The sequence below is a fragment of the Lynx rufus genome, unplaced genomic scaffold (assembly GCF_022079265.1).
Source record: "Lynx rufus isolate CCGP_SWC_20201006 ecotype Redwood Valley unplaced genomic scaffold, mLynRuf1.p SCAF_3, whole genome shotgun sequence".
Classification (NCBI taxonomy): domain Eukaryota; kingdom Metazoa; phylum Chordata; class Mammalia; order Carnivora; family Felidae; genus Lynx; species Lynx rufus.
Window position 1 is genome coordinate 30,247,213 of NW_025814845.1, and position 17,259 is coordinate 30,264,471.

At 36.8% G+C, this 17,259-nt stretch overlaps 1 protein-coding gene across 1 annotated transcript in view; it reads right to left on the bottom strand.

Annotated features, from left to right (window-relative positions):
- PDS5A (PDS5 cohesin associated factor A) overlaps positions 1-17,259 on the bottom strand; it is a 140,467-nt gene that overhangs the window by 23,810 nt on the left and 99,398 nt on the right. Inside the window, exons 23-26 of the mRNA XM_047090487.1 lie at positions 16,515-16,651; positions 13,316-13,439; positions 12,796-13,000; positions 12,166-12,280 (exon numbers count right to left, since the gene is read on the bottom strand). Coding sequence (XP_046946443.1) covers positions 12,166-12,280; positions 12,796-13,000; positions 13,316-13,439; positions 16,515-16,651 — 581 coding nt within the window. The remainder of the gene's footprint in view (positions 1-12,165; positions 12,281-12,795; positions 13,001-13,315; positions 13,440-16,514; positions 16,652-17,259) is intronic.

Genomic DNA, 17,259 nt, shown 5'->3' on the forward strand with positions numbered 1-17,259 from the left:
GCAACAATAGATGTTGGCGAGGATGTGGAGAAAGAAGATCTCTTTTGCATTGTTGGTGGGAATGTAAGCTGGTGCAGCCACTCGGGAAAACAGTATGGAGGTTCCTCAAAAAACTAAAAATAGAACTACTCTACGACCCAGCAATTGTAGTACTAGGCATTTACCCAAGGGATACAGGTGTGCTGGTTTGAAGGGACACATGAACCCCCATGTTTACAGCAGTACTATCAACAATAGCCAAAGTGTGGAAAGAGCCCAAATGTCCATCGATGGATGAATGGATAAAGAAGATGTGGTATATATACACAATGGAGTATTACTCGGCAATCAAAAAAGAATGAAATCTTGCCCTTTGCAACTATGTGGATGGAACTGGACGGTATTATGCTAAGTGAAATTAGAGAAAGACAAAAATCATATGACTTCATTCATATGAGGACTTTAAGAGACAAAACAGATGGACATAAGGGAAGGGAAACAAAAATAATATAAAAACAGAGAAGGGGACAAAACAGAAGAGACTCATAAATATGGAGAACAAACAGAGGGTTACTGGAGGGTTTGTGGGAGGGGGGATGAGCTAAATGGGTAAGGGGCACTACGGAATCTACTCCTGAAATCATTGTTGCACTACACGCTAACTAATTTGGATGTAAATTTTAAAAAATAAAAAAAATAAAATTTAAAAAAAAAGAGAGAAAAGGAAATGAAACAAACAAGAAAAAAAAAGACTTTATAGGCATTAAATGCACAGAGTAACAATTACACCTATGTAAATGGAAATAATGTAAAAAGACAGAATTTCTATGAATAACAATTATTAAAGGTAGAGGGATAGAGATTATAGGAGCACAGGGTTTGTATACTATTGAAACTAAGTTGCTGTTATTCAAACTAGGTTGTTACAAATATTATTTGAAATCTCTAAGAAAATAACTAAAAATTCACACAAAAAAGGGAGTAAGAAAGGTTCACTACAAAAAAACAACTAAATACAAAAAAGAGAAGCAGTAGTAAAGGAAGTTAAGTAACAACATATATAACACAGAGAAAAACAGCTATATGGCAGAAATAACTCTTTCTTTATTGGTCATTATGTCAATGAAAACAGATTAAAACTCCCAATTAAAAGGCAGAGATAAGCAGAATGGGAAAAAAAAAAATCTACCTACATCTACCTATGAGAGATTCACTTTAAACATTCTTTAAATTTTTTTTTTTTTTGGAGAGAGAGAGAGAAGGCATGTGTGTGAACAGGAGAGGGGCAGAGAGGGAGAGAATCTCAAGCAGGCTATATGCTGTTCAGCGGAGAGCCCAATGCAGGGCTTGACCCCATGAACCATGAGATCATGACCTGAGCCAAAATCAAAGTTGGACTCAACTGAAAGTTGGAGCATCTGAAAGTAAAAGAATAAAAAATTTTTTTTCTTTCATGCAAATAGTAACAAAATGAGGGCTAGTAGCTATTTTATCATCAAACAAAATAGATTTAAAGTAAAAAAAAGATTATAAGGGGCACCTAGGTGGCGCAGGTCATGATCTCACAGTTCGTGAGTTTGAGCCCTGCATCGAGCTCACTGCTGTCAGTGCAGAGCCCGCTTTGGATCATCTGTCCCCTTCTCTTTCTGCCCCTCCCTTGCTTGAGCGCTCTCTCTCTCAAAAATAAACATTAAAAAAAATTAAAAAAAGATTATAATAAAAAAAGATTATAAGACAGCCAACTACAATGATAAAAGGTTCAATCCAGCAGAAGATAAGATTATCATAAAACACATACAAACCTAACAGAGCCTCCAAATTTTATGAAGCTAAATCTGACAGAAATTGAAGAGAGAAACAGATTAATTCTGCAGTAATAAACAGAGATTTCAACGTCTTATTTTCAATAATGGACAGAAAAGACCGAATAAGAAACAGAGAACTTGGTCTGGTTCAAGATGGTGACATAGTAAGACCCTGAACTCACCTCCTTTCAGGAATATATTGTATCTACAGCTACATATGGAACCAATTTCCTCTTTAAAAACTTAAAAGGCTGACTGAGTGATGACTACACATTAGGCAAACAAGAAATAAAAACATATCAAAGTGGGGAGGAGAGACTGGGATACAATCTCGCCATAAACCCCACCCCTGTTGCTGTGACCCATAATTGTGAGGGAACAGAGCTTCTCTCTGAAGAGTGAAATGTTAAAACCCCACACTGGGCACCCAACTTCTAAGACATGAAACTTGAGAGAGGAGTCCCCAAAATATTCTACAGATACTGGGACCCACAAGTCTGCAGCAATCTGAGAAATGCCTCTTAAAGGGTTCATATGCTGGAATGGACCCACTCCAGGGTCCAACTCACAGGCAGCTCAGAGTAAAGAAAGCTAACCTGCTTATAACCTCGACTTGAGGGGCAGGCATCTAATGTAACTTACATATCTAGGAGGCTGCTGGAACACTCTCCAGGGATGGAGACTGGTGACTGCCATCTTTGCATTCTCCCTTTGCTGTGCTCTAGAGGACCAGTAGCTCCCAGAAGGGAACCTTTACATTTGTCTTGTGCCTTTTGTGGGTGCTGCCCACGGGAACATTTCTACAACACCTGGCTCTGGAAGAACAAAGGGGCTTGTGTTTCTGGTCACAGGGGAATGTAATAATCACCCAGAAAGAAGTTCATAACCTTTGCTGGCGCCCCAATTTTTGTGACTGCTGCCAAGGGACAGCTTTACATCAACTAACTCTGGTGGCCAGTGGGGCTTCTATTCATGAGTCCCAAAGGACGGTAGCCAATGTGCTACCAGCTACCACCCTACAGGGCACAGCAAGAGGCCACTGACCCAGGAGCTGGGTCTTTCTGAGAAGTAAGCCTATCAGCTAATCATCATAACTGTGGCCTAAGGGTCAGGCTTCTAAACAAAGCAATCATCTAGAGGCTGACTGAAATCCTTTCCAGAGACCTCAGAAGGCAGGCACTATCTTCAGACTCACCCTCCACCAGTGTTTCCTGGAAGAGAGCTTGGAGCCTGGTGCCTGATGTTTGGGGGGACAACCCTTAATCACCCGGCTCTGTTGGCTGGAACGGCTTGCATTCTTGGATCCCAACGGACTGTGGTAATTGAAGGGACTGCCTTTGGCAGGCTACCACCCTCAGACACTGCATAGGCAGCAGACTGAGGTATACTCTTAAGTTTTTCTGTGAAGAGGCCACTTTGCCTGTACTGGAGCTTTGGACTAGGGGCAGGACTCAGGTCTGGCCTACACTTAGTGGCCTATGGTGCTTCCAAAGGAACTCAGGCTATCAATGCCACCCTGGTGCTCTCAGTCCTTCTCCAGCTTGTCGGTATCTCCCAGAAAGGTGCTCATACACTCGTTTAGAACCCGACTTTTTGCCACCTAGGGGACATACCTCAGGATTGCTTGGCTCTGGTGGTGAGGTTTATGCTTGTGGCTCCTCAGGACTGGATATATCTGCATGCATTCATTCAATTTTATTTAACTTTACTTAATTATGTATGTATGTATGTATGTAGGCAGGCTTCACACTCAGTGCAGAGCCCAATACAGGGCCTGAACTCATGACCCTGAGATCAAGATCTGAGCTGAGATCAAGAGTCAGATGCTTAACTGACTGAGCCACCCAGGTGGCTCTGTATCTGCATACTTTTAAATAAAAGCAGCTGCCTAAAGGTCTGGCTTCCAGTCAGTCTGAATCTAGGTACAGAGATCCTCCATTATGGGACACTGACAGATCTTGGCACATCCTTAACTATTGGGAGCTATTAAAAATATAACAGGTTGCTTGGACAAGCACAAAGTTTTGAGAGATGATCAAGAAATGGGGTAGAGCTGAATGAAAAGGTTCAACTCCTCCATAAGGTCATTCCTTCAAAACTGGAAGAGATGTTGTTTCATATACTATACAGAAACCAATACAGAGGGTCAAGCAAAATGAAGAAATTCAGGAATATGTTCCAAATGAAAGAGTAAGATAAAACCTCATAAAAAAACCCTTATCCAAAGGAAGAGAAGTAAACTGATGGAGTTCAAAGTAATGGTCATAAAATGCTCACCAAACTGGGGAGCAGCATGGATGAACAGTAAGAACTTTAACAGGGATGAAATTATAACAAAGTACTAAACAGAAATCAGAGCTGAAGAATACAATAAAAGAATTGAAAAATACAATACAGGGGTTCAACAGCAGATTAGATATGAAACAGAAAATACGGATCAATCTAAAGATAAGGAGGAGGAATGCACCCCATCAGAAGAGCAAAAAGAAAAATAAATGGAAAAAAAAATTGAAAACAGCTTAAGGAAATTAAAGGATATCAAATGGACTAATATTTGCCTTGCAGACCTTCCAGAAGAAAAGGAAAGAAAGGCAGAAACCTTTTCTGAAGAAATATGACTGAAAACTTCCTGAATGTAGGGAAGGAAACAGACACCAGATCCAGGATGCCTAGAGTTCTAAAATATTTGAACCCAGAGGCCTACACCAAGACACATTACAATCAAAATGTCAAGGGGTGTCTGGGTGGCTCAGTTGAGTAAGCATCTGGCTCTTGATTTCGGCTCAGGTCATGATCCCCAGGTCATAGAATGGAGCTCCGCACTAGGCTCTGCACTGAGTGTGGAGCCTGCTTAGGATATTCTCTCATATTCATTCTCTCTCTCTCTCTCTCTCTCTCTCTCTCTCCCCCCCCCCCCCACCCCTTCCTCTCCCTGGCTCACGTGGTCTCTAAAAAAAAAAATTTTTTTTAAATTAAAAAGTTTTGGGGCACCTGGGTGGCTTAATTGGTTAAATGTCTGACACTTGATTTCGGCTCAGGTCATGATCTCATGGTCTTGAGATCAAGCCCTGCACTGGGCTCTGCACCAGGCGTGGAGCCTGAGATTCTCTCTCTCTCCCTCCCTCTTCTCCTCCCCCACTCAGATGCACTCATGCTTTCTTTCTCTTAAAAAACCAAAACAATAAAACAGAGTCTCCTGGGTGACTCAGTTGGTTCAGCATCTGACTCTTGGTTTAGGCTCAGGTTATGATCTCACGGTTTGTGAGTTGTAACACCACATTGGGCTGACAGTGCAGAGCCTATTTGACATTCTCTCTCTGCCTCTCCTGAGCATATGCACTCTCTCTCAAAATAAATAAACTTAAAAAAACAAAACAATAAAGTGTCAAAAGTTAAAGAAGAGAATATTATGAGCAACAAAAGAAAAAAAATGTTACATATAAGGGAACCCCCCTACAAGACTATCAACAAATTTTTCAACACAAACTTTCCAGGCAAGGAGGGAGTGGCGTGACATATTCAAAGAGCTGAAAGAAAACAACTTCCAACCAAGAATACTCTACCTGCCAAGATTATCTTTTGGAATGGAAGGAGAGAGAAACAGTTTTCCAGAAAAGTAAAAGCTAAAAGGAGTTCATCACCATTAAACCGGTAGTGAAAGAAATGTTAAAGGGATTTCTATAAGTAGAAAAGAACCCTAATTAGTAATAAGAACACATGTGAAATAATATCACTGGAAAGGTAAATAAATAATAGAGGTCAGGTAGTAGACTAATTACTTATAAAGCTAGTATGAAGGTTAAAAGACGAAAGTAGTAAAAATAAATGATTCAATAATTAGTTAAAAGATATATAAGATAAAAAGATGCAAAATGTGACATCAAAACATAAAATGTAAGGAGTTAAAACATTGAGATTTAGAATGGAATCAAGTAAGTTGTTATCAACTTAAAACAGACTGTTGTTAAGTTTTTATATGTAAGCATCATGGTAACTACAAAATAAAAACCTATAGTAAATACGCAAAAGATAAAGGGGAAGGAATATAAGCATACCACTAAAGAAAGTCATCAAACCACAAAGAAAGTAAGTGAAAGAAAGGAACAGAAGGAAACTACAAAAACAATCATAAAACAATTAACAAAATGGCAATAAGCACATACTTATCAATAATTACCTTGAATGTAAATGGATTAAATTCTCTAATCAAAAAACACAGAATGGCTGAACGGATAAAAAAACAAGACTCATCTATATGCTGCCTACAAGAAACACATCCAGTGAAAGTGAAGAGATGGAAAAAGACATTACATGTAAATAGAAACCAAAATAAAGCTTTAGTAGCTACAATTGTTATCAGACAAAATACACTTTATTTTTTTCAGTAGGCTTCACATCCAGCACGGAGCCTAACATGGGGCTTCAACTCATGACTCTGAGATCAAGACCTGAGCTGAGATCAAGAGTTCGACATTTAACCCAATGAGCCCCCCAGACAAAATACACTTTAAAACAAAGACTGTAATAAGACACAAAAAAGGGTGTTACATAATGAGAAAGGGGCCTTTGTAAATATTTATGTACCCAACACAGAAAGACCTAAATATATAAAGCAAATATTAGCAGACCTAAAAAGAGAAACAGAAATAAAATAGTATTTATATAATTATTACAATTCATAATATATAGGGACTCTAATACCCCAATTATATCAATGAATAGATCATCCAGGCAGAAAACCAATAAGACGACATCAGTCTTAAATGACATGTTAGACCAGATGGTCTTAACAGATATTTACAGAACATTCCATATAAAAGCAACAAATACACATTTTTCTTAAGTGCACATGGAACATTTTCCAAGTTAGATCATATGTTAGGCCACAAAGCAAGTCTTTTTTTTTTTTTTTTTTAAATGTTTATTTTTCAGAGAGAGGGAGAGAGAGTGTGAGTGGGGTGGAACGGAGAGACAGGGAGACAGAGGATCTGAATTGGGCTCTGTGCTGACAGCAGTGAGCCCAATGCAGGGCTCAAACTTCACCAATTGTGAGATCATGACCTGAGCCGAAGTCGAATGCTCAACCACCTAAGCTATCTATGCACCCTGACACAAATAAGTCTTAATGAGTTTAAGACTGAAATGGTATCAAGCATCTTTTCTGATTACAATGATATGGAACCACAAAATTACACTAAGAAAACTGAAAAATTCACAAATATGTACAGATTCAACAACATGCTACTGAATAACCAATGAGTCAAAGAAGAAATCAAAAGAAAAATAAAAGATATACCTTGAGACCAACAAAATGGAAACATACCAAAATTTCTGGGATAAAGCAAAAGCAGTTCTAACAGGGAAGTTCATAGCACTAAACGCCTACCTCAAGAAACATAAAAAGTCACAAACTAATTTTACACCTCAAAGAACCAGGGGAAAAAAGAACAAATGAACCCCAAAGTTAGAAGTAAAGAAAATAACAAAAATTAGAGCAGAAATAAACGAAATAGAGAAAATGACAAGAAAAAAAACTGATGAGACTAGAGCTGGTTCTGTGAAAAGATAAACAAAATTAGGGCACCTGGGTGGCTCAGTCAACTGAGCATCTGACTTTGGCTCAGGTCATGATCTCACAGTTTGTGGGTTTGAGCTCTGCGTTGGGCTCTGTACTGATGACCGTTTGGAGCCTGGAGCCTGCTTCAGATTTTGTGTCTCCCTTTTTCTGCCCCTCCCACGCTCTCTTTCTCTCTCTCTCAAAAATAACTAAAACATTAAAAAAAAAAAAAAAAGGTAAACAAAATTGACAAACCTTTAGCTAGACCGACCAAGAAAAAACAAAAAAGAGGACTCAGAAATGAAAGGAGATTTATGACTGATACCACAGAGATACAAAGGATCATAAGAGAATGCTATGAAAAATTATATGCTAACAAACTAGACAACCTAGAAGAAATGGATAAATTCTTAGCAATATACAACTTACCAAGACTAAATCATGAAGAAACAAAACGTGAAAGACCAATTACTAGAAAGGAAATTGAATTAGTAACTGAAAACCTTCCAACAAGCAAAAGTCTAAGACCACAGAGCTTCACTGGTGAATTGTACCACACATTCAAAGAAGAATTAATATCAATCCTTTTCAAATTTGTCCAAAAAAGAGGAGGACTCTCTTCCAAAATCAGTTTACAAGGCCAGCAATTATCCTGATACCAAAACCAGACAAGGATGCCACAAGAAAGGAAGCTACAGGCCAATATTCCTGATAAGCATAGATGCAAAAATCCTCAATAAAATATTAGCAAACTGAATTCAACAATACATTAAAAGGATCATACACCATGACTGAGTGGGATTTATTCCAGGGATGCAAGGATGGTTCAACATCCACAAGTGAATCAATGTGGTATATCACATTAACAAAATGAAGAATACAAATCATGATCATCTCTAATTGATGCAGAAAAAGTTCTTAACAAAATTCAACATACATTTATGATAAAAACTCTCAACAAAATGATTATAGAAAGAACATACTTCAACATAATAAAGACCACATATAACTTCATACTCAATGGTGAAAAGCTGAAAGCTTTTCTTCTAAGATCAGGAACAAGACAAAGATGTCTTTACCACTTTTATTTACAAAGTATTCGGAAGTCCTAGCCAGAACAATTAGGCAAGAAAAAGAAATAAAAGGCATCCAACTGGAAAAGAAGTAAAACTGTCATTAGCTGCAGATAAGATGATATTATACATAAAAAAAACCCTAAAGACTCCATCAAAAAACTATTAGAACAAATTAAAGTTGCAGAAAACAAAATCAATACATAAAAATCTGTTGCATTTTTTACACTAATAATTATTAGAAAAATAAATTAAGAAAATATTCCCATTTATAATTGCATCAAAAAGAGTAACAACCAGGAGTATAGTTAGCCAATAAGGTGAAAGATTTTTTTTTTAATATGCCAACCACTGTTTGATTATTTTACACATACTATCTCCTTCAATCACTCCTCACAACTTATTATAATTTTATAAATATGAACATTAAAGCATAGAGAAATTAAGTGACATGAAGTAAGTTCACACAACTGGTAAAATGGTAGAATTTGCGCACAAATCTATTTGGTGACACAATCCAAGCTCAAATCATTATATAATACCGCATTTCTTAAATTTTTTTAATATTTATTTTTGATAGAGAGAGACAGAGCATGAGCAAAGGAGGGGCAGAGAGAGAGGGAGACAGAGAATCTGAAGCAGGCTCCAGGCTCTGAGCTGTCAGCACAGAACCTGATGCGGGGCTCGAACTCACAGACTGCGAGATCATGACCTGAGCCGAAGTCAGATGCTTAACCGACTGAGCCACCCAGGGGCCCCTATAATACTGCATTTCTTTAATACAGCAACTGAAGAGTCTCAAAAATATAAGGATGAATTAACACAATTCCAGTTAGAATACATAAAATTCTCCCAACTAATCCCACACAATGTAAAATCTCACTCTTTTTCTTAGGGATAAGGAGGTGGTTAGGGATCATTTTCAAAGTAAAATAATAGTAATACCAGGTTGCCTAGGTGGCTTAGTCAGTTAAGGATCAGACTTCAGCTCAGGTCATGACTTCGTGGTTTGTGAGTTCGAGCCCTGGGTCAGGCTCTGTGCTGACAACTCAGAGCCTGGAGCCTGCTTCAGATCCTGTGTCTCCCTTTCTATGCCACTCCCCCACTTGTGCGCGCTCTCTCTCTCACTCTCTCAAAAATGAATAAATGTTAAAAAAAAAAATAATAGTAATGCCAAGGAACTGAAACTTCTAATGTTAGTGTTAAATATATTGTAACTAAAATATGGCAAATGAAAAACTTAAATTGTCTTTTGTAACTAAAATAAATCTTTCTGATTCAATTAATTCTTAAGAGTCCATAAAGAGATAAACACTCCTGTTACTCAAGACTGACTGATTCCCAAAACAGTATAATGGTTATTGATAGACTGAATTTAATCCTATGTATTTTAAAGTATGGCTATATATCATTTTGGTAAAGAAGAGAATAAAAAAGTATTATAAAGGGAATAAAAAAGTAATTTTGATAGATTATATGACCCCCCCTCAATTTCTCATGTTATAAAGCTATCTTTTCTTTCTTTTAAAAAAAAATTTTTTTAATGTCTTTATTTAGTTTTGAAGGAGAGAGAGAGAGAGAGACAGAGAGACCGAACATGAGTGGGGGAGGGGCAGAGAGAGGGGAAGACACAGAATTCGAAGCAGGCTCCAGGCTCTAAGCTGTCAGCACAGAGCCCGATGCAGGGCTCGAACTCACGAACTGTGAGATCGTGACCTGAGCCGCAGTCAGATGCTTAACCGACTGAGCCATCCAGATGCCCCTACAGCTATTTTTTCTTGACCACAGTCATGCTTCTGACCCATACTGAAAACTAGAAGACATGAAAGATATTGAAGAATGCACAAATAAATAGAAAGATATTTTGTGTTCATGGACTGGAAGAATATTGTTAAAATGTCCAAGCTATTCACAGCAACCTACAGATTCAATACAATCCTTATCAATATTCCAATGGCATTTTTCACAGAACTAGAAGAAATAATTCTAAAATTTTTATGAAACCATAAAAGATCCTGAATAGCCAAAGCAAATAGCGACACAATAAATTAATAATTTCCACAAAGTTAAATAACCAGTTTGAAAAACATATTATTTAACACTTCAATTTACATGGAAACTTAAAATAATTGCTTAACGATATTAAAAATGTTGCATACTAGACAGAACAACAAAAAGTGCCAGTGATTTCAATTCTAACTCCAATTACTTCTTGTACATCAGTACTCTCCTTCCCATGTTATAGCTTCTTCTCTTAAGTCTAGTCCTTCTTTCACATGACTGCTTTGCAACTGAAATACAGCTAAAATGTTCTCTGACATAGACCTCACGTTCTAGGCAAACACATACATCAGGTTTTTATTTTATGGAAGTGTTTTCTGGGAAACCCCAAACTCAAAGTTTTTAAAGAAAAAAAATTGTAAATACAAATGTAAACAATTAAAAAAATAAAAATTAGAATTAGAAGACATTTTAGGAGTTATCTATTTTATCTCCTTCATTTTATGAATAAGGTAATTGAAGGCCAGAGAAGTTTTTAGTTACAGAAAGACAGTATTATTGGAATAATGTGTTGGAAGCAACAATAATGAAATGACAAGGCTTCAAAATGTAAGGAGCTCATAGTCCAATGCTTAACAGTAATGTTGGACAAGATAACATCTCTTCCAGTTAAGATACTGACACAATTTCAGTGACAAAAGCTATAGGAGGCATAGATAAATGTTGATTACAACCTTAAATAAGATTAGGAATAAGGTTTAATGACATACATACAAAAATCATAATACTTTTATTATATTTTTTAATGTCATACATACAAAAATCATAATACTTTCATTATTATATTTTTTAATGTTTATTTATTTTGAGAAAGAGAGAGACAGAGAGAAGGGGAGGGGCAGAGAGACAGGGAAACAGAGAATCCCAAGCAGGCTCCTCACTGTCAGCATGGAACCCAATGTGGGGCTTGAACTCACAACTGTGAGATCATGACCTACACAAAAATCAAGAGTCAGATGCTCACCTGGCTGAGCCACCCAGGCGCCTCTCAAAAAAGCCATACTTTTATTTAAAAAAAAAAAAAAAAATTTTTTTTTATGTTTATCTTTGAGAGAGAGAGATAGAGTGTGAGCGGGGGAGGAGCAGAGACAGAAGGAGACACAGAATCTGAAGCAGGCTCTAGGCTCCCAGCTGTCAGGACAGAGCCCAACATGGGGCTCAAACTCACAAACCGTGAGATCACGACCTGAGCTGAAGTCGGACGCTTAACCGACTGAGCCACCCAGGCACTCCAAAATCATAATACTTTTTATTTTTTTGTCAATTTTTTAAACGTTTATTTATTTTTGAGAGAGCACGTGCACAGGAGGGTGGGGCAGAGAGGGAGACAGAGAATCCAAAGTAGGCTCCAGGCTTTGAGCTGTTAGCACAGAACCTGATGCAGGGTTCGAACTCACGAACTGTCAGATTATGACCTGAGCTGAAGTTGGGGGCTTAACTGACTGAGCCACCCAGGTGCCCCCAAACCAGCCTATTTTAAAGACACAGCTGACAGCAAATAGGAAACAATCAGAAGAACCAAAAAGAGCTTGTTAGATGGAAAAATTTTCTAAGATGAAACAATAATTCATAAGAAATAAAACCACAGAGAAGTTTTTATTCTAATGGGAACAGTAACAGGAAAAATATTTGGTATCTTATTAAAAAGTAAAAATAACTTCTAGAATTCTTGAAATTCTACATGACTTACTCTTTAATATCACGAAGCTGGTCAACATCTTGTGATCTTGTAAAATCTGGATCATGGGCTAGCAGGTGAATCATGTATGGAACTACATATTCAGGCAACAGTGATAATAATTTCTCTAAAGTGAAAACATTATTATCAACAACAGTAATAAGAGCTTTTATAAAATCCCTCTCTAGTTTGCTTTCTATCCACTTCAGTTTCCATCTTTTTCCTGATTTATTTTAAAATTAGAGGCAACATGGTATCTAGAGGATACTGAAACACTTTTATTTCAATGTGGAAAGCTATTCAAGCCAAAAGGATAATTTGAGATTATATACTGAGTCCTTGGTAAAGCTAGGAAAGTAATTCTTTACTCTCTGACATCTGAGCAATGTGTTTAAATCAAGCCACACTGCTGATCCCATAAGAAAAATGTAATTCCCCCAAACAGTTTCATACATTACAAACAGGACCTAGAAACCAGATTTAATATGTTAAATACATCACAACTATAGTGACAGCATCCTATAAAAATCCTAGTGTTATTATTAACTACAATAGAAATATAGGAAATAAACCCCCTGCACCCCCCAAGTTGGTACATTGACAAGATATGTTTGCACACTGAGAGCTTTCAAAATTACTTACCAGTAGCCATGGGATTCTGTTTAATGTACTCCCTGCGTATACTGATATTTTTTAGTAAACACTGTCGTGCATGTGCTCTTCTCTCCTTCACAGGATCTTTGGCACACAAGGCAAAGATCGCCATGTACTCCAATGGGAGTAGTAACTTCACAAGTGCCTTATGCAACTTCTGAGCAAATATCTGCCTTACTTGGTAGCACTCATCCTACAGCAGCAGAAAACCAAAAATACTTAAATAAAAATACTAGTACCTTTAAAACTATGACAAAATAACCTCATTTCATTAAGAAAAAAAATTGGCAAACATTTACCAAACAGCAGTTTATTCTGAATGCCTTCATTAAAAAAAGATCATAGTTATACTGGGGGAAATAAATAACAATATGTATAAGATATTTAGTTAGAATAGTTGTAATACAAATTCTGTTTGTGCACACAGTAAATGGATCTGTATCCATAGAAGGTAAATGTACTTAACTTTGAAGGGAAAGTAACTGACAAAAATAAGATGATTACTTACATTAATAACAAGTGCACAGAGCTGAAACTGTTCGGGGGTTATAATTTCATGGTAACAAGGTTCCTGAGCAAGCTTCATTATGGCACTACCAGCAGCTAATCGCAAGCGAGACATATCAGATTTACTATAAACAAACAAAAAAGAAATAAACATTTCCTATAACCATTATCATTCATAACAATGCTTTGGTCCCTTTTTGAGTGTTATGATCTTTAGCATAACTTATGCTTAAAATGACATAATGTATAAATATGGGAAAGCTACTTTTAGTTCTTGAACTCAACACGGGGAAAAAGGCTCAAATCATCGTGACTAATAAATTTATCTGCCTTCATTTTTAGTTATGTTCTAGCCTAGATCCTCTACCATACATAGACAAACAGCCCTGCTTATGATTCGCAACTACACTAAGTGTAATGCTGGGAAGAACCATTTACATCAGGAACAGTATTCCTCATTTTAAGAGGAATACACATTCATTGTAGACAACTGATTAAACCACCTATCATATCAAATCTATTTCCCACAGTTTTTAAATGCATATATAGCCATTAGGAGGTGATTTATACCACGGAAAAGGAGGTAGCAGACAAGGGAAAGAACTGAGAGCCAGTGTCTATTTGGGGTACTAGTCTCTGGGGCAGACTTTGTTTTGTAGCAAAAAAACCCCAGGAGGTTGAGCACTACCATCCCGCCCAGTAGTTTTTTATTTCCTAAATGGTAAAATGTGACAATGGATGAGATGAAAGGACAGTCTTCTTTCAACTTCTATGTGAAACATAGCATGGTTATGATATTTAAAGACTTTAGGAAATGAGGAAAGCTGGCTGAGTCCATTATTATCGTACAAGAAAACATGGCACTCTTGCACAGGAGGATTGTCAAAGTGAACACTGGTATTATTATTATTATTATTATTTTTTTTTTTAAGAGAGAGAACATGAGCTGGGGAGAGGGGCAGAGGAAGGGAGAGCAAGAATCTTAAGCAGGATCCACACTCAGCACAGAGACTGATGTGGGGCTCGATTCCATGACCCTGGGATCATGACCTGAGCCAAAGCCAAGAGTTGGACACTCAACCGACTGAGCCACCCAGGTGTCCTGAACATAGGTATTTTTGAGAGAACTTCAAATGGCTTCTGACTCAAATGATTCAGGGATTAAAAAATAAACAACTACCATCTGGGTACTTAACTCTGTTAGGCAGTGAGTGAACACTTCACAGGCTTTATTTAATTTTCACTCTATGAGGAAACAGGTTTAGAAAAGTGATTTATACAAGTTCACACAGCTAGTAAATGGAGTATAGAGTTGTATAAGTTTCTGATTCTAGAGCCCAAGCTAAATTTACATAGCATGGTTACATTAGTGTACAATTAGCATAGGATATGTAACACCTAATTTAGATCTGCCTAATATTTCATGACATGTGTTCCATAGTTAACCATTCCCCTATTTTCTGTGATGATAAAAAAAAATGCTGAAAATATGTTCATATACACATTTTTGTATGATTCTCTTATATTTCATGAGTATAAAAATAGTCAAAGGGTAACATTTATAGGGAACTATACCCAAAATGCCAAACTGTCCTGCCAAGACTGTGCTAATTTATATTCACAGGAGTAAGGAGGGAAGCCATTTCCCTGATCCTGTGAAGCAGTGATGGCTTTAAAAATTTTTTTGTTGATTGACAGGCAAGAGGTATCACCATGTTTAAATTGCATTTATTATATTTAGTGATGTTAAACATTTATTTTTATTTTTTAGAAAAGTTTTGCTCACGTTATTTAATGTGGGTAAAAGGAAAGAGTGGGGAAAGAGAAGAGAGAAGTGTCCTTTTCCTAGTGAATATAAATGATTAAAAAAAAATGTTTTATTTATTTTTGAGATGGGGGAAGGGAGGGACCAGAATCCCAAGCAGGCTCCATACAATGTTAAACATTTTTAAAAAGGTAAACTGATAATTTGTAGTCTTCATCTCTAGTGGGTATCCTATTTATCACTAATTTATAAAGAGCTCATTATTAAGCCTTTGCCATACACTGTACATAGTTTCCCCCAATTTAAAACTTCTCATTATTGCTAACTTAGCTCTAATCTTCTAATCTGTTCCTACAAAGCTACCCTTGGCTTATTCTATGAGAAAGATAATTTCTCATGGTTTTCTTCAGTTTATCAAACCATTCAGCATCTCTACTGAAATTGCTCATTTCCTATCTCCTCCACTAGAATGCATATTCCTTAGAAGGAGAGATTTTATACCTTTAAAACAAGCATAGCAGTACCTAGGATGACAGTGCTCAATACTCAATGCATACATGAATACTTAAATCTGTCTTGTAATAAAACATTTTAAAGTAGGAAAACATCACAAGTAGAACTCTGTAGTTTTATCTGCTGGTACTCCTGGACTGTAGTAAATCAAGAATTGAAACAAACATGGATCATGAAAAATCTGGCTTTTATTTTCATCTTAAAAGGAATATGGGGCACACGAGTGGCTCAGTAGGCTCAGGTCATGATCTCATGATTGTGAGATGGAGCACTGCAGCCGGCTCTGTGCTGGGCATGGAGCCTGCATGAGGTTCTCTCTCTTTCCTTCAGCCCCTCTTCCCCTCTGGTGCTTTCCCAAAACAAAACAAAACAACAAATAGAAGCAATAGTGATTTCACAAAGTGACAATGTGTAGAAATGGAAACAATGTGTATGTGGCTTTTGCTTTTTTTTTTTTGCATTTGCAGAACCTTGTATAATCTTCTGCAAACCACCAGGAGGGCTGTGACTTTTCCTCCTTTGAACCTCCACTGAAACTTGCATTCATTTCACAGTACTGTCACGCCACTTGTTCCATCACTATAATACAGGGTGAAAGGTAGAAACTGAATCTTATGTTTTCTCTGCAATGCTTTTCATGTGTTTTGCAAAGAGCAGTATTTCAACAGGTATTTGCTTAAGTGAACCAAATGTTGAAGGCAACTGTAATACATAGTGATTATGACTAAAAGTTTCCTGGAAAAAGTCTGGTCTTTAAAAGAAACATTCCATTATGCTTGAGATGTAAACCTCGAGTACATCAGTTCTGATCCCAAAGCATATGGTACAATTACAACATTCAATATTAATTAGGCAAATAATTCCTATGTAAGTTCTACTAACATTTTGAGCTGTAAAAATTGGAAAGGAAGAAAAATCTCACCTGATTCTCTTTTGCTCTGTCAGGTCACCCTCACTAACCAACATCGCTGATAATAATCGAAGAGTTGAATTGGCAGATTTAGACTGGTTGTTTTTCATACCCAACAGCCACCTTACCAGAAGTTTAATTGCCTGTACCTATAAAATATTAACATGCTAAAAAAAGAATGGAACTTAAAATTTCAATTAAAGGGAAGATTAATTTATGTTAATTAGATTAATGAGGTTGCTTAATTGCTGGTAAATATGTTTTATGAAACAAGTCTGTAGGATAATAACCATAGCAATAAGAATATTTATCTTGTTGAATCTATAATAGGCACTTTTCCCAGAGCTGTAAATGTTTTAACCTATTTGATGTCCCAAACAATTCTACAAGGGAGGTATTTTCATTTCCAACAGATAAGGCAACTAGGACACATTACTATAATAGATAACTTGCCCAAAGTCTGGCTCTTGATCTCAGGCTTTTCACATTGCCCCAAAACTTCAAATTATTTGAAAATACATTTTTTAAAAATAACTATTTAAACTATACCTGTTACAGTGATTAAAATGTGCCATTTAGATAGACTTTACTGTTTTTTGTAGTACTGAAAAAACTATTTTGAAGAAATTATGAAGTGTGATGCTGTGTGACTATCCCGAAATATAAAATTAGGAGATTCCCTAATTATTTGTGGTCATAATTACTTGGAGGTTTACACTCGAAAGACTGCTACCAATACACATGGAAAAATTAGCTA